At 45.9% G+C, this 17,539-nt stretch overlaps 1 protein-coding gene across 2 annotated transcripts; it reads left to right on the top strand.

Moving 5' to 3' along the window:
* The first annotated feature begins 403 nt into the window (after window positions 1–403).
* efna1a (ephrin-A1a) lies at window positions 404–14,891 on the top strand. 2 transcript variants are annotated; one of them, XM_084379414.1, is made up of 5 exons: window positions 404–738; window positions 11,514–11,809; window positions 12,810–12,875; window positions 12,984–13,085; window positions 13,215–14,891. In XM_084379414.1, the coding sequence occupies exons 1-5, from the start codon at window positions 641–643 to the stop codon at window positions 13,334–13,336; spliced, it is 684 nt and encodes a 227-aa protein (XP_084235540.1). In that variant the 5' UTR covers window positions 404–640; the 3' UTR covers window positions 13,337–14,891. The 2 variants fall into 2 exon arrangements, with proteins under 2 accessions (XP_084235540.1, XP_084235539.1); XM_084379413.1 differs by having other exon boundaries at window positions 13,212–14,891.
* Window positions 14,892–17,539: the final 2,648 nt, after the last annotated feature.

Here is a 17,539-nt window from a genome sequence, read left to right as displayed (position 1 = left end):
AGTAACTCAAAATGTACTTAGTTACTTTCCATCACTGGCTGTACTCTTAAAGCATGATCTGCTTCTTACAGTAAACTACAGACCACCTAGTATCCACTCTTTATCCTTTTAATATGTGTAACTTTACAAACACCTTCAAGCCTGTGGATCACTGTGAACAAAGAAGTACATAAACTCCAGCTGAATGTGTCTCGATGTTGTTGTTTAATCCGGTCATGCTGAACATCTGTACATGCCGGAGTTGTAATACAACAAGTAAACACGCAGCAGAAACCTGCGGAGCTCGCGTCAGTCGGACAGCCCTCTGATTGGTCTCCTCCCGGACAGGGGGCGGGGCTCGCGGCTGTGGGCGTTTTCACAAAAGCAGCCAGCACGCAGCTGAGGCTCCCATTCACTACGGATTTGTCGAGTTGACTTGATCTCTGTGATTTTATTTTTATTTTTTTAAACGAATCGTCTCGCTTTTTTTTCTGTTCTTCTTCTCCGCCGCATGCAAAGTGTTTTTCTTAAAGCGTGCAGTCTCTACACACCCTGGACGAGCTCTTGACTGTAAACTTGTTGTGTTTTTAAAAATTTTTTTTTCTGCACAACCTACCTGAGTTGTGTTTCCTGTGTGTGCACGCCTCCACTCCTCTCCACCATGGATTTGGTTTGGATTGTGGGCTGCGTTGTGAGCGTGTGCGCCTGGCTTGCTTCAGCGGAGCGACACAGCGTCTACTGGAACAGCACCAACCCAAAGTAAATATCTGCTTTTATCATCCATCTGTTTAACTCGGGTCCTCTTAGACCTCCGTGTTTGACATGTTACATATTAATGAACTTTTAGCTTAATTATCAGCTCGGATGAGATCATTATGTTCCAGTGGAGGAGTTGGGGATCATGCATATTCAAGGCTCTTGTTGTGATGAATTTGTGGTGGAAGCGACTCGCTGCTGTTGTCATGATAATAATGCAAAGACAGTTGGGAGTCTCTCTCTCTCTCTCTCTCTCTCTCTCTCTCTCTCTCTCTCTCTCTCCCTCCCCCTCCCTCCTCCCTCCTTTTCTGGGCTCGAAACCTGTTATTATGGTGCTGTTTACCTGTAATACTTTGTCCAACCTGTTCAGATTTAATCCATTTCGCAATCTGTGTTTGCCTGGATTAGTTGCATCAGGTTATGCCATCTATTTATGTTTGTGAGCCGACAGGGAGCTCTTTAAGCAGATCCTACTTTTTCAGGGAGGAAAGATGCTTTTAAAGTGGGTTTTCGTGGACAGAGAAACGCAAGGATGTGGTTGATTTCTGAATATAGATCTCATTTCTGCATTTTCCTGAGCTTATTTAATTGCAGGAAAGCAGCGATTATTCAGCAGCTTAGGTCTAAGTTTAATCACACTGTTAAAAGTCAGCGAATCTGTGTCGTCTTGTGTCTCCATGAGCTGAAATCCTCTTGGATTTCGCCTATTCCTTGGCAAAGACTGTATTTTTGTGTTGTTTTAAAGGTTTGACTCACACAACCCCAATGTGTTGAAATATCTGTTGCAATATCTCCCATCTGACAGAGCCCTAACCTTTTGTGTGGAGTGGGAGGTTGCTGTATCTCCTAAATCAAGAGATATCGCATGGGGGTTTAGGTGGCTGTCAGGGAGACATAGGGGTGTTCATATTTCAGCCAGTAAGACGAGTAATAATGGTGTATGACAGAGACAGAGGAGGTAACTTGAGGCCTGCCCAGTAGGTCACGCTGTGGGAGAGAGATGGATTGCTCAGGGAGGGAGAAACCGGAGCTGAAATTGTCGGGGTTAGGGGGCCGCTCGGAGTAAGTGGGGGTCAATTAGAATTATGGTTGATGATGGCCGGGGACGAAATGACTCCGGAGTACGAGGGGGTTAAGTTTACACACCGCAAACCAACTTCTACATGCACCCACACATCGAGACACACATTCAGGGCGGGCAAGCACAAACACAGACTCCTGGCAGACAGTCACTCTATCACAAACCAGGACACTCGATCACACCTACTGACGCCGTGTAAATCAATCGAGGTGGGACTCAACACATGTCTTATCTTGGTCGAAAAACACCCAGATATTCAAATGCTCCCCCCTCCAAGCTCGCACCCATCCAAAGTTCCCCTCCTGTGGTTGAAAGCTGCTGTTCTCAGAAAGGCTGTAATTACAGTGACAAAGCCTTTCACTGAAAATCAGAATGAAGTCCCAGATGGAAAGGCGTTTTGTTGTGCGGAGCGACACTGATCACTCCTGTATGTATACTGGTAATCCGTCCTCTTGCACTTGCTGTTTTTTTCCCCCCGGATGACTGTGCTAAATCTCTCCCTTTGGCTACTCTTAATCCGGAATTCACAGAAAAAGAGTGAGTTTCTGAGATGTTTTCATTTGGCGCTTTTCATCAGCATTCCCCTCCGCAATCTGCTCTCCCCTTTGACCCGTTACTCGATACCGAGTGTTGACATCCATCTTTTTCCCTGAAGAGATGTCTTGTTTTCCTTTTCTGTTTCTTTTTTTTTATTCATTTTGGCTTTCCATCCCATTGGTCCGCAAGCTGATGTTAATCAAATTGATCTGGTACAGGCTCATTTCCCTTTTTTCACTGTGTTTGTCGAAGGATTTAGCAACTCGCTCACATAAATGCACAGCTTCTCTGCTCACCGCTAATTTGTGCATGAGCCTGCCTCGGGCCCCGCTGACTCCCAAGGTCGTATCAGCCTGCACTCTAACAACTACTTTGTTTCAGCCTGAGTGAATCCATTCCTGACGGTGTGTTTCATTGCTTTCCGACCTTTCACTTGTTGGTATGTTTGTAAGGTTTGTGTCCGGGCAGCGGCTTAATCACCAGCAGCGGTTGATTCCCAGAAAAGAGGCTCACCAGCGTTGCCCAGTCAGCTTGGGTCCCCGGCATGCCAGCATGCGTACGTGTCTTCTGTGAAGGGAGTGTCCATGCAGAAGACTGTGTGTGTGTGTGTGTGTGATTCGAGTGACTCACATGCTCTCATACACATTAACCCAGGCGTCCACACACACATGAACACACATGTGCCACACGTTTGTGATTGATGTTAACATCGTCCCAGGAGCCCTCTGGACTGAGGCAACAATCTCCTCATTCACTGCTTCTTCCTCCCTTCGACCCTTTTTTTTCCCTGCTGACAGAGCATGAGTAGACCACCACCTCCACCACCCACCCACCCACCCACCCACCCACACCACCACCACCTCCTCCTCCTCCAACCTCCACTGCTTTGTACCTGTCTCCCCCTCTCTCCCGCACCTCCCTCCCTCTCCCTCTTCTTGGCCAGGTTCCCTCTTCAACTTGGTTCTCTGGTCTCCAGCTCTGTGAGTTAACTGTTTCATGGCCACATCTGTTTGATGTTTATTTTAACATCATCATCGTCGTCGCCTTTTCTCGCCCCTGTTATGATCACACATTTTTGAGCTAATCTGCTCAATCTCTTGTAGTATTTGCTTTGCCATGTCTTTCTTAATGAGCTCTTTGATTTGACGCAGAAGTGCGCTCGCCGTTGCTTCGAGGGGCACTGTGTAGTTTTGGAGAAGAAGCTCAAACTCAGAATTTTAATGTCTGCAATATTAATGAGGAGTAAACCGGACTCAGAAATGTTTCAAGCTGATCTCAGAGGAAAATAAGGCTTCGAGAACACTGTTCGAAGCTAGAAAGGTGGCAGGGTCCGCCAAATATGAACAGTATTACAGTTTGTGTTGTCATGAAAATGAAGATAAATAGATAGATGTCTCTTCTGGTTAAAATGTCTTCCCCAAAACTACGCAGTGCACCTTTTAATTGGATCTTCTTTCTGCGCCATGTTGGAGTTATTTAAGGTATGTTTCACCCACATGAAGCAGTTTTGAGCCATTTATCCATTCAATATGGGTGTTTTGTGATGCTTCCCATACAAATTGGGGGAATAGTCTTCACGGTGAGCCACAGAAAGAGAATAGTAACTGGTGTGACCGATTGGGGGTCAGAGTTCGCTATGTGATGAAGTGGCACGGCCTCTATCAATCTGTCAGTCATTCTGTCACGGCGGTGGTCCCTGAATACTGGCTGCCACTCAGGCCGGCCCCTCTTCACATGGCCGCGGCTCTGCCTCTGGGAAAGTCTCATTCTTCCCCCCTTTCCGTCTTTTTCGGTCCCCTTCGCTCCTTCACCGGCTTTTATCTCAACTTTACAAGCTGTCCCTTTTCAGTCTATTATTTCCTCAAATCCAACTCTGGCTCTGGGGGGAAGGGGGGGTAGGAGGGAAGCATGCTAAGAGGTGTGGAATTTTTTTATCGTTCTTGGCACCCATGGCGATCCGTCACAAGGCACTTTGCCCTTTCCTTCACGCTTTTTTTTCCCTTCCTTCTTCTACTTCCTTATGAAAAGCCACTCTAGCAGTCTTCCCAGCAAACCTGTTCCTTTCTTACCAACCTCTTCACGTGTGCTTCTCCCCTCTTGAGTGTCTTTGCTGAAGCAGTGGAAGCGGTAGAGCCAGTTTGAGGACTCAAACCGTGAAGGGACAGGGTTTAAATGAAGAAAAAAAACAAAAGGTACACTTGTGGGAGTAGGTTAACGTGTCTGTTTGCCTTCAGCGCAGATGAAAAAGATAAGATTCGGCCGTGATTAGGTGGACACAAATGATAAGGGATTTCTGCGATTTCCAAGTAATCTGAACCGAAGCTACTTTCCTCGAAAAACATCCAGGTTTCCCACTTCACTTCCTAATCCAGACTTCGCTCTAAACCCCCATCCATCTTTCTCTCACATCGTCTCTCCCCTCCCCCCCTTAATCTGGCCTTGTAATCTGTCCCCTGAATTCAATCTGGGGGGAAAATACTCTGAGAGATTGTCAAACGGATGGTAATCGCCTCTCATAGGCTCAATGATCATTGTGTGTTGACGCCTATCTTTACAGTCCCTAATCGTCTGTAAGAAGACTTTACCTCAGTGACCATATTGGATGAGAGTTTTTTTATTTTTTGTTTTTTTTTTCCTTAAGCTGATTTTCTTCCTGTTCAATATTCCCACTAGCGGTGTCAGAGACAGGAGGGCTTGTTTTATTGACTGCACCAGATAGAGAATCAGGCCAAAGGTTTTAACTTCCCGCAGGCGTGCTGTCAGCGTTACCAAAGTCTGCACGCTGTCTGCCCTGTGTTCCCCTGTGAAGTGCTGCACTTCCTGGCTACGTCTTTTCCCGGGAAAACAGCGTATCCTGTCTGCACAATAAACAATACAGTTCTCACACACCAACACACGCAAGACCGTGATAGTCTGTACTCGGGAGCTGATTGAATTTCCCAGCGACAAAACTCAGAGAATAAGTAGATTAGCGGTGATTAATAGCGATTAATTGTTTTGTATGAGGGATGCGCTAAACTGTTGATGCTTCAGGATGATTTGGGATCCGCCTCCCCGCCAGCCAGTCTGTCAGTTCTTCTGTCTCTATCTGGGGTCCTCCTCTGATCAGTGGTCGACCCTGCCAGAGCTTCTCCTCCCCCTCTTTGCCCATCCTCATGCGTCTTCCTTATCTTCTCGGCAGACTTCCCCTGCTCCCTCCAGCCCTGATCCTCATTTCTCTGCTGCTTTGCAACTCTTCAATCCCACACAGAAATCAGAGAAGAAGAAAAGCTGCATTAGCACACAGATTTACCATGAGTAGAGCCTGTACTCTCTTTCTTTCTCAGGAGACATACTGAGTATGTGTGTGTGTGTGTGTGTGTCAACAGTGTCTGGATGAGGAAGAATTATCCAGCAAGAGTCAGATATTATCTCTGAAAATGAACCATTGTGTTTGCTTTGTTGTGTAAATACGAGCCATTGTGTAACTTTTGTTTTTCCCTGGGTTTAGTGTGCAAACATGTCCCCACAGTAATTACTGCCACCCCCTAGAGGTCAGTTGTGTTATTACTCTCAGGCATCTGTAAGCAAGAACCACCACTTCTGCTTTTTTTTAAAGAATCTAATTAAAGGGGCACTGTGTGGTTTTGGAGAAGAAATTCAAACTCTGGATTTTAATGATGTAATAATACAAACTGAGAAATATGTATATTTTCCATAAGTGAATAAACAAGCTGTTCTCAGAGGAAAAGTTCCCCAAGACACTGTTTGAAGCCAGAAAGTTTATTAAGGCTTAAAAAAATGAAGATCATTCTCTTGTGATTAAAATGTCTTCCCAAATTCATTAAGCCACGAGCTTCAGATGAGGTTGCAGGAAAGAGGAGGGAAAAAACCACTGCGTGAAAGTTTCACCTCGTGGAAATCAATCCAGCAAAATCGATTTTCTTGTACAGATATTTGCCTCCTGAGAAATGTTATGTCAGCGTTGACCTTTCTCTTCTGGCCCTTTTTACAAGATACAAATGGCTCAGGGGGCAGCGTGAGACAGTTGGAAAGAGCATATGTATTCATCTAAGCCTCCTTAGCGCGGTGGAATCGGCCAATTATTTCTCCGCTGGACTCGGAGCTTAGTGGCTTTGCTGGGTGGCAAAGGGAGCTCGGATGGTTCAGCCAAGAACGCCGGCAGAATGACCAATGATCCGCACAGACAAAGGTTGAATGACAGCAAGAGAAAGCTGATTGAGATGGATGACAAAAAGTCACACGGTGCGAAGACTGCGAGCTGGAATATTATGGGGAAGAAAAAAAAAAGAAAGAGCGGGGGCCGTGTTTGTTTCTGCGCCGCATTGTGCGTGGGTATGCAAACCGGTGGGTCAGAAAGTTGCATATTTGGAATACCACCAGGACAGGTTGTGATTGGTTCAGCAAGTCTGGGGTGGGGGAGGGACAGAGTTGACATGAGGATCTGGTTTGCTTATTGAGCGATGAAAGACGGACAGGGAGTGGGAGGGGACGGCAGACATTGATGGATGAAGAGACAGATAGAAGAGTTAAAAGTTAAGCAGTCAAGATTGAAGGCGCACGGTGCAGTTTGGGGGAAGAAACTTTAATCAGAAGAGACTGATCTTCATTGGCTGATTTTTTTTTAAATTTCCTGAACAAACTACATAAAACAAACTTGTTGTTTTTATGATTAAAAAAACAACTGACCTTAAAGGACAACACGAGTTCATACTGTTTAACTTACTTTGTTTATATTTGGCGGACCCTGCCACCTTTCTAGTTTCGAGCAGTGTTCTGGACCTTATTTCCCTCTGAGAACAGCTTGTTTTTTCAGTTGTGGAAAAGATAAATATCTTCCGAGTTTGTATTATTACCTCATTAGTGTTGTAAAAATAAAGATTCTGAGTTTTTAATTTCTTCTCCAAAACTACAAAGTGCCCCCTTTTAACTCTATTCACCTCTCTCTGATGTGTCGCCTCCCTGGTGGAGTCGCGTTTAACTTTCACAGATATGACTTGAAAGAAATGGCTCCCTTGTGTCCAGTGTCTTTCATTACTCTGTTAACACCTCTCACTTTTCCCTCTGGACACACACACACACACACACACACACACACACAGAAGCATAGTCTGTGTGTCTCTTTTTGAACTCCAAAAACGCCAGTGTAAAGGAGTAATACCCCTAACAATAGAGCTGGGGAAAAAAAGCTCCACCCTGCCCGTCTCACCCCATACTCTGCCCCCAGCCTTCAGCCCCTGCTCTGGGCCTCGCTGTCCACTCTAAGCCCCTGTATTAAGCAGGGTCTGGTGCTGATGAATGGACCGCAGCTCAGCCTGTGCTCCACCCAATAATCCAGGCTTGGACGAGCCGATTAGGTGGTCCCCGCATTCCGGTTCACTCATCTGTGACGTTGGCCAGTCACCTTTTGGGGTTTCATAATGGCCTGCGTAAAACCCGGGAGGAAAATAATCATGTTTATGTGGTTAGGGCCACTGCGAGGGCCTCTAAGGGACAGCAGGTTAAGTAGACGAGAGCTCCTGTTTTAAGGTGGCGTGGTCGTAAATGTGTCCTGTGATGGCCTTTATTATGGCGCTTCCCATCATAGCTCCAGTATATTGCTTACTGTTTGTGTATAAAGTTCTCCGGTGCTGACTTGGCGATAGTCCGACCTTTGATCCACATCGCGGCCCCGCGGCCCCAGAGGTCCAGCATTCCACAGGGCGATAGAGTGCCGAGATGAGAGGGTGATGGATGGATGAAAGGAGGGGGTAGAGGTGGAGAAGAAAGCAAAATGCTGGCCACAGAGATTAAAGAAGAGAGATTAGACTCCTGCTCCTGAAGAGGCTCCAATAAATCAGGAATTCCTTCTTGGGAGAGGAGGAAGAGTGGCCAGGACCAGTCTGCAGTGAGCTCACATGCACACATCTGACCATAGACACTCCTTTACTGCTATCAGTGTTCATTATCAGCCTTTTTTTTTTTTTTATCACGACTGAAACACACTCCCAGATTCCTCAGAGCTCTACAGACACAAACACACACATACTCAGACACAAACAATCGCACATTTAAATGTCTCCGGCTGAGACGATCCTCGCTGCACATCCGCCACAGCTCCACAAATCATCCTTAAGTAGAGAATACGACGACTTCTCCTCCGACGCTGCTCCTTCTGCCGAAGCTCCGAGCGTCACTGTGATTAAAAGAGAGAATCCTGAGATAAACAATGGAGATAAATCAAGACAGCCTATTGACAGAGAGGGGGGGAGACAGTCTGGGAGAGGAAAAACAACAAGAGACACACACACGGGGGAAACAGAAGAGGAGGAGGATTTTGTCTGCTAAAGTGAAGGTGGCATGATTTGACTTTGTTAGCTAAACCTTTTCACACACGGGCCTAAGCTCTCTTTGAAGTGCGTTACTCCGATCAGTTAATTAAGCTGATGATGTGGAACGTTTCAATGCCGAGGCGTTAGAGGGGAACAAAAGGCAGCAGGATAATTAAAACTATTTGCCATTAATAAAAGGGGCTAGCCAGCCTCCCCGGGTGCTTATTCAGCCACCGCTCTCTCTGCTAAGTGAGGTATTCCATCAGTGCAATGAATGGAGACACTGTAAGGAACAGTGGCATTGATAAAGCAACTGTAGCACCTCGCATGGATACTCTGAGAGAAACTTCAAAAGCCATTTCCAACTCAAGCCCTTTGACCCCCCCCCCCTGCCCACGCCTATTCATGCCCTCTGTCTCCCCCCTAACTCTCAGCCCTAAAGGGGCTGGGAAGTGGGGAGCAGAAGGGCATAATTACCCCCCTCCGGGGCGACTTTAATACCCTTTTTTGTGCTTTAATTGCACCCCCCTTCGACCCCCTTTTGATGAACACATTGGGAACATACCACAACCAGTTTGTAATGGGTGCTGGGAGTGAAGGAGGGAGTGTGTTTGTGTGTGTGTGTTTCAGTGTTTGCAGGGGGATGATAACTCTGTCAGAGCAAAGGCAGACAACACTGTTTGTTCAATAGTGTTATCGATTCGACTGGAATTGAAAGTGGCAGGGGGAAAAAACACTTTAGCGCCAATCTGGTAAACAGAGCGTGGCAGGCAAACTGCAGATAAGCACTAAGCTGTCTGGACCGTGGCAAAATGATAATTATTGCTCTCCCCGCCCCGAAAAAGTTCGCCGGAGAACAATATTATCAGCACAGTTAGATGGAAGTTTCATCAGTACACTAAAAAGGTGCTTGTTTTCTATGGGCCCCGGGTTGTTGTTGTAATGGTTGCCGGCTAATCTGGTCATCAGTATTGAGGGAGTGCAGTCAGGCGGAGAGTGCGTAAAGGCAAGGGGGGAGGGAGCAGGAGTCAGGGTCCGGTGTTTTGGAGCCACAGCGTCTGTACTTCTACCAGGGGGTACCAGAGAGACCCCCGGCCACAAACAACAACACCATCTAACGAGCGACGGGGGCCTGCGCCTGTGCACTTTGATCGTCAGTCACACATATGGACCTTGTCACACGAACACAAACCCGCCCAAATGCTGCTTGTTACATTTAGGGGGTTTTATGAGAAAACGACAGAATCCTCAAGAAAAAATCTATTCCGGTGGTGAGGTTTATATCCATGCCAAAGGTGTCCGGTTAGCACCCTGTAGGCTTTTCAAGAAGTCGTAACTCTCTGAGATCTGTAGGTCTGATTTAAAAAGCGGTCATACACTGGCTGGCGGCCTCTCTTTTTTTTTTTTTGAGCTGTTGAAAGCCTGATGAACCATCCATGTATTCATTGCAAAAGCAACAAAACCCTATATTAGACACACATTCTCCTCGTGTGTTGTGAAAATATTTAAGTCTGTCAAATTTCAGCCATTCTCAGTGAACCCACGGTGATCCAAACAGTAGGAGACGGTAAACTGATAGGCATCGCTCGGGAGCTGAGCACCGAGGGGAGGAGGAGGAGGAGGTGTGGGTGGACGTGTGGGTTGCTGGGTGCAAACAGTAGGTAGCTACTGCTCCAGCCTGTTGATAGATGGGAATTACTGGGAAGTGTGTGTGAGTTTGTGTGCGCCGCTAGCGGCCAGCGACCGCTCCGGGCCGGTGATAGATGGCTTTGACTGAGAGGAGAGCATTAGCTATGAGCCGCCCCTGGAGCAGTCACTCAGTCAGGGGGAAGGGGACAAAGCTGAAATACCTTTAGCGACAATTCCCTGGAGATAAACTCATAATATCTCTGAAAGAGAGTCCCAGAGGGGGGAGGAATCATGGACAGTTGAGATAAGGCCAATTTAAACTGCCTCAGAGTCTGCTGAATTGTTATTTGGAGTCTGTGTAGTAATTGATTTGTGTTTGTAGGCAGGCTCAGATGCCTGAAAGTTTTCGTTGACCCAGTTCCAAGAGGACTGAGAGGACGTTTAGTTTACTTAAAGACCATCGTAAAGAGGGTGGAGAGGGCGGAGGAGTGAAGGGAGGGATGGAGGGGAGGCAGACAGTCTGACTGTCTCTCTGTATTTGTAATGAGAGGGAGTGTGGTGGGAGACGGTTACAGACCGTCACCAGACCCGCGTTGTATGCGTCTGTCTGTCTCTGCGACCCTAATGAATGGGTTAAAACATATATGACCTCTATTTTTATCCCCGTCGCTATCTCGAGTAAACGCAGGTGTTTTTCTGCATCTGTTGAGGTGAATTTGTCAGCGCCGAGTCCCTCGTCACCATCTGCGGGAGTTTGTGTGTGTGTAGCGGCCCTGCAGATGTCGATTCTCATCTCCCGTCTTGACGGGCTAACTGAGTGCTAATGTTTCTCTCTAAACATCATTCAACTCCGGGGGGACGAGGGATCAATGTTCACTCAACTTGCAACACAGTGGCATGGAGCAGCAGCAACACTCGCTCCACGCTCATCCATATTTATTCGCATGTCCTCTGCAGATCATTCTTTCCCTTATTGCGCTTTCTCCCTTCATTCCGCTCCAACACACACACGTATATATCCTCTCCGTCTCCTTCTCTATCTCCTGATCCCAGGCCTTCCAGTACTTCCCTCTGATTTCCCCGTTGTACACTGGCGTGTAGCCGATCAATATATAATCACAGGTTTTGAGGCTTACATTTATTACCGCTCCGATGCTATAACCATGGTTATCAGTCTCCTGCCACTTGCATAACCGTCCTCTTCTCCCTCCTTCCCGCAGGTTTCTATGGGACGACTACGCCGTGGAGGTGAAGCTCAATGACTACCTGGACATCGTCTGCCCCCATTACCCTCAGGGTGAGGTGCCACTGCTGGACGCCGAGCGATACGTGCTCTACATGGTGGAGCGCGAGGACTACGAATCCTGCAAGCCCCAATCGTACGACCAGATGCGCTGGGAGTGCGGCCATCCGTTTGCTCCTCACGCCCCCGAGAAGTTCTCGGAAAAGTTCCAGCGTTTTACTCCGTTCACTCTGGGAAAGGAGTTCCGCCAAGGAGAGAGCTACTATTATATCTGTGAGTGTCACCATAGCTGTCTCTCAGATTTGTCACCGTGTTTGCCAGACAGTTTTATATTCCAGTGTCTTCGCTGAGAGTTTAGCGGCTCTGTGGGGCTGTGATTAGACACAGCAGAGCTAAATGCTATTGTCAGCTTTAGGGTTGTAGTATCATCCCAATAAATTGTGTCAATAACTGTTCCCAGCGATGAAGGAAAATGCTCATTGGAAGTTAATTCATACCAATTCATTAAAAACAGCGTGGGGCTGTGTGCGCTGACAGCCATCATATGTGGAAAAGGCCGTGCAACTATTTTTTTTTACGTTTAGTTGAAGATGTGTCAACTTCTAAAAAAACTGCGAGGAAAAACACGATGCGTAGGAACCGCAGCACGTGTCAGTTTCAGGTTCAATTAACACCTTCTGGTTTGTCCTGCTCGTTTCCGGTTTAAGCCCAAACTTCAACAAATTTATTACAATTCACCGTGAGTGAACTCTGCGTGTGCTAGAAGAAAAGTCTGTGGTTAAAGTCATTAGGTGTTCGAAATATCACAGCAACTCTCGGACTGGCATGAGAGTTTAGTCTGAGGGAGCCTCTGCTCCAGCATGGCTGCAAATCTCTACCTCCGTAATAAAGCGAGGCTAGTGTTGAGTTGTGATATGCTGGAGGCTTGTGGCCACCTCTCTGAAGCTTGACATGGACATTGACTGGGGTGTTGGCTTCCCCTTGCCAAGTTTATGCAATACTTACCCTGCTAGAACGTAACCACAAAGAGCAAGCAGTGTTGTCACCCTGACCACGGCTGTAATTAGATAAACGGCAGGACAAGACACACTTCGCCTGGTCACAGATGGTGTCCTAAAGCTTTGTCCCTGTGTCTGTCTGTGTGTGTGTGTCTGTTGCCAAGGGTTTGTGTGTGTATGAGCGCATGCATGAAGGTGAATTAAGGGGCCAGTGGAGGATAAGTGCATTAGTTGGGATGTTAACGCCTCTGTTTTTTCTTCCCTCTCTCCTGCAGCCAAACCTTTACACCACCACGGACAGGAGTGCCTCAGGCTCAGGGTGGACGTCGTAGCTGCCGATGGTGAGTTTAACTGCCCTCCTGGCTGTGAGGAGACTAGCACTATGACCTCTCATGGTCATGTTAGACTACACACGGAGTAATTGATGGTGTTTTTCTCTGTTCTTTCAGGCTCTCAAGAGGCCAGAGTGGCTAAGGGAGGCACAGGTGGGACTGGAGTCGGAGCTGGAGGTGGGGGTGGGGTTCACAACCCGTCCAACAGACTGCCTGCAGGTATGTTGACCAGCCCTGTGTCCTTTCTAATTATCCCTGACCTTAAAACAATCCAGCTACCTTCAGGATTACGTCGGGGTGTAAATATGCGGTACTAATGTGTCTTCTTTATCTCTCATCTTCAAGCAGATGACCCAGTGGTAGTCCTGCCAGATGTCCAGAGCGTACGGACAAACTCTGCACCAGCAGCGACATCCCTCGCAATCCTCTCTTTGCTAGTCCCGTTTTCATTACTGCTATTGTTGCACTGAGAGGACATGAAAGGACTGCTGTTGGCAGATATTATTTTCAGGGACTACAATGAAGACAGTCCGTGGGGATGAAACCACTGACTCAAAAAGACAGTTTTCCATGCCCAGTGCTGGCCACAGGGAAAGACTTTTGAAGCTTGTAAAGTACAGATGGACTCACTTGCACAACATGTGCTGAGCAACTCTGAGCATTTGAGACGAAGCATGCATGCTTTGTCTTATTTTTCAAAAGGTGACAGTATTTTTTTTTTTTCTTTCTTTCTTGGAAAGACCCAGCTCGCCTTGATTTGTATTTTTAGGGCTCTCTCTCCAAAAAGAAAACAGGAACCTCTTTGGATGTTGAGCCTCGAAGAAAATATGAAGACGACGAAAAAAGGAACCTAAAGTGGCCGAAGAACAATCAAGAGCAAAGACACCAACTCTTTTTTGAATTATATAGTAATCTCTTACCTTTCGAGCCAAAGATCAGTCATCTCTCCAACCTGTACACTATTCCACCCTTGAGTATTGTGTACTATTTGTTGTGTTGTTATTGTAATGGTATTGAGTGGCATTGATGTCCCGAGTGATTACTTTCTCTAAATGTAGCATTTACAGACACGCGGGGCTGTTCTCATGATTCCTTTGCAAACTCGACCATGTGCTTATACACTGTAGCACTAACACCGCACAGTACCGACACACACTCCACAACAGTGTCACCACGCACACAAACACACTGATATCGGATGACATACAGTAACACATGGCAGAACCCTTCATTGAACCGTGTTGCGTGTACTTTCTGTGAAGATAATTTATGACATTTGCAGCTGAGAAGTTTTACTGTATATACCGTGCGCTCACGAAAAAAAGAAATGTTTACCGTTGGCAAAGGGGAGAGCATGTTCTCGCTCTCCTCGTAGAGGTAGTACTCGTGTGAAAGGGAAAATTGTGTGAGAGCAAGAAAAATGTGCGCATGCAAGGGGAGTGTTTGATTTGCAAGAGTGATGAGACAAAATGTTTTTTCTGCCAAAAGCGAACACTGAGACGTTGTGTGCACAGCGGAGAGGCGGGACTTCTCTGTTTGTTGGTTAAGCTGTCTGACATGAAGAGCTGGTATCAGATCTTTGTTACTGCAGGACCCCCAACCCTGCGTATCATGGTGCTTTCCTTCATGTTTTCAAGCTCAGTTGAAAATAAAAACAACAACAAAAATAAACTTCTAAACACAAAGTGACTTTCGGAATAATTATCCCAGTTTTGGATCATTTTTTAAAAATATTAAAGTCACCGGTTCACAACAGACAAGACACGGCATCAAACCGAGTTGCCAAGCACATCTTCACCTGACGGGCTGGCTTGATCAACAAAGCACAACAGTGTATGACTACCATTGAAGTCAGTCTTTTTTTTAATCTGAATTCTTGTTACCTGATTTTGTACATGTGTAAGTAAGAGAAGTGTATAATATGTATATATATAAATATACATAGAAGATTATATAAAGACCTGTTTGATAAATATGCTAAATGTGAAAATTTCATGTGAAATAAAAAACGATATTTTTGGAAAACCAGAACAGCTTTCTTGTGATTAATTTTAGCTCAGAGAGGAAATGTTGGCCTGAAATATCTCAACAGCTACTGAATGGGTTGGCACAAAACCTTATACAGACATTCCTGGTCACAAGAGGATTGATACCAATTAGAGATGCGTCGATCGACCGGCCAGGGACCGGACTCGGACGGTTTTAGGCATGACCAGCAATGACTGGTGACCAGCTCGAGACACAGACCTTCCACAGTAAGAGTCCTGGATACAGTATATGGCGGGACTTAAATTTACTTTGACCTTTTCACTAACAGGCTACTGATTAAAATGGCTTACAACATGTTAGATAAATCTGGATTTACCACCTCATTTCCAGTTATTTGTATAAAAAAGCTCTGTGAGAGGAGGTCCTGTAACCTGGTGCAGGGTCTATTTAATGCCCCTTTTTTAATTATAAACATATAAATGTTTGTGTTTGCTGTCAATTGGCCAAGATCGGATTCGTCAGGTCAGATATAGGCAACCGAGAGCGACGGGGAAGGTCTCATTTTTCATGTCACGTTACAGTCCACTCCCATATGACCAATAGAAATGGGATTAATACATGTAAATTGCTACAAATGTTTAAGAAAGGACCAACAAATCCAGTCCCCCTGTATCATCCCACTTTCTCCCACTCTAACTGTGAGTTTGATGCTAATAAGCTTTCAGGAAACCCAGCCCCATTTCTCCTTTTGATTACACCGGCCAGATCTCCACAGAAGGAGCCAATAGCGCAGATAATGACTCACACACACTAATGTGACAGGAGTTCAATAGAATCAAGGCCAATTTGGCCAGGGATGGGAAAGTAGCTACAATAGAGAGATAACGGAAAAGGAGGGGAGAGCTGTGTCTATTATTACCATTAAGGCTGCCTTTTGGCCTGAAGATTGAATACACAGGTGTGATCCTTCGACTGTCTTTATCTCCACCTTCTGGCAAGCCTCCACAACCCCCTCCTCCCAACATAAACACACACACACCTCCTCCCTTCAACCATACTTTATTCGTCTGCGAGTTGCATGACAAGCCATTGTTCTCATCTCTCCTTCTCTTGTCTCTCCCTCTTCCCAGGGGAGCTTTACGGCCGTGACAGTAAAAACAGCTGTAGCACCAAAAACTGGTGCCACAGCCTCACAACTCCCCAATGTTTTCAAAGGGACGGCTGTAAATTAAGGCCGGCAGACAGGCCCCTTAACCGCTCCGACCCCTAGAAGAGGCTCCAATGAGTAGCAGCTCGTCAAGACAAGACAATTCTTTTTATTTACTCGCTCGTTCGACGTACCAGCTTGAGTAAATGTGAAGGGCAAGTGTGAAATCTTTAACGGTGTGGTAAATGTTAAGGGCAGTCAGGAGATAACCAGAACTAACACAGAGCACGGAAAATACGAACAACCTGTTTTTTACGTAAGATCTTAAAGCCTAAATTCATAGATGAGTCATAGTACAAGCAGTAGTGAGGGCTAATCTGTGAATACTGAGAAAATCTGATCAATATAGACAGATATATTTAACCTTAGCCCACCACAGCTCTTAAATTAAGCTTTTTTTAGCCATGCTAGCAGGCTGTATGTCTGTCTGTTGCTCAGTCAGTCAATCTCAACAACTACTGGATGTCATTTTCCCAGAGGATGAATCCGTCTGACTTTGGTGATCCCCTTGACTTTTCCTCCTGTGTCACTCTGAGGTTACATTTGTGGCTTTGAGGGGAATTTTTTCGCCTGGGTTGCCCTTAAATTTTGCTTCACATATATCTCATATTCCCGTCAGCAAATTGCATCCCTCATCTACAAATACACGGCTCCTGTCTTTGTTTTCTCATGGTCCCTCTCTCTATTGTTGTGTTTTGGCATATTGCATTTGATGAAAAATGTTGGATAAACATGTTTAGACAAAGTTGCCAAAATAAATGTTTACCTGCGGTTCTTTGTATACATGGCGATTTGTTGACGCAACTCGAGTAAACTAAGAAGGCATGATAGTGGATTAGAAACAGAAAAATGATGGTAACAAATGCACATTGTTATTGAATGAGTTCAAAATCCTGTGATACCAATTAGAAAACATGTTGTTTGGCACAGATTATCTGGTAATGTGAGGGCTTTACGGATCCAGTCTCAAGCCTCACAGACTCATTGGGGCCACCTTGATAATATCAAACATGTTTGGTATTTAAATCTGGATGATTGCATCGGTACTTTCCAAGCTGAAACACAAATAACCGATGTGAGAGTCATCCCTGAGCCGACTGTGCTGCCAAGCAACAGAAAACATTCTAGCCCTTGAGGCTAACGTTAGCTGCCTCCAGTTCTCGCTGAAGAATTAAATAGGCTGCGTTGACCGCGTCTCCCCATTTATCCTGACTCGTTTAACCTTCTGCTTTTGTTTATTTCTCAAGTCGTTGCACCATGCTAACCTCCATTTTGTTTACGTCTGCTCCCTAATGAGGATCACGCATGAGCCCAGTTTCAGTCTCCATAGCTGTGAGGCCAGAGCGCTGAAGCTACGCCTCGCTGTTTACTCAAAGTTTGTAATATTGAATGTGTCATGACTCCAAATTGCACCATTTGACACTGCACTTCCGTGAATCCTTAGTAACAAACCTGCCAAACGTGAAGTAGATTGAAT

The sequence above is a fragment of the Pagrus pagrus genome (genome assembly GCF_965226575.1).
Source record: "Pagrus pagrus genome assembly, chromosome: 17".
Classification (NCBI taxonomy): Eukaryota; Metazoa; Chordata; class Actinopteri; order Spariformes; family Sparidae; genus Pagrus; species Pagrus pagrus.
The sequence above is the reverse complement of the archived record's forward strand: the minus strand, read 5'-3'. Positions and strand labels throughout refer to the sequence as shown.

Coding starts and splice junctions, on each gene's coding strand:
- efna1a (XM_084379413.1), top strand. CDS start 641: ATGGATTTGGTTTGGATTGTGGGCTGCGTTGTGAGCGTGTGCGCCTGG. Junction 11,810..12,809: donor AGAGAGCTACTATTATATCT/GTGAGTGTCACC, acceptor TCTCTCCTGCAG/CCAAACCTTTACACCACCAC. Junction 13,086..13,211: donor GTCCAACAGACTGCCTGCAG/GTATGTTGACCA, acceptor CTCATCTTCAAG/CAGATGACCCAGTGGTAGTC.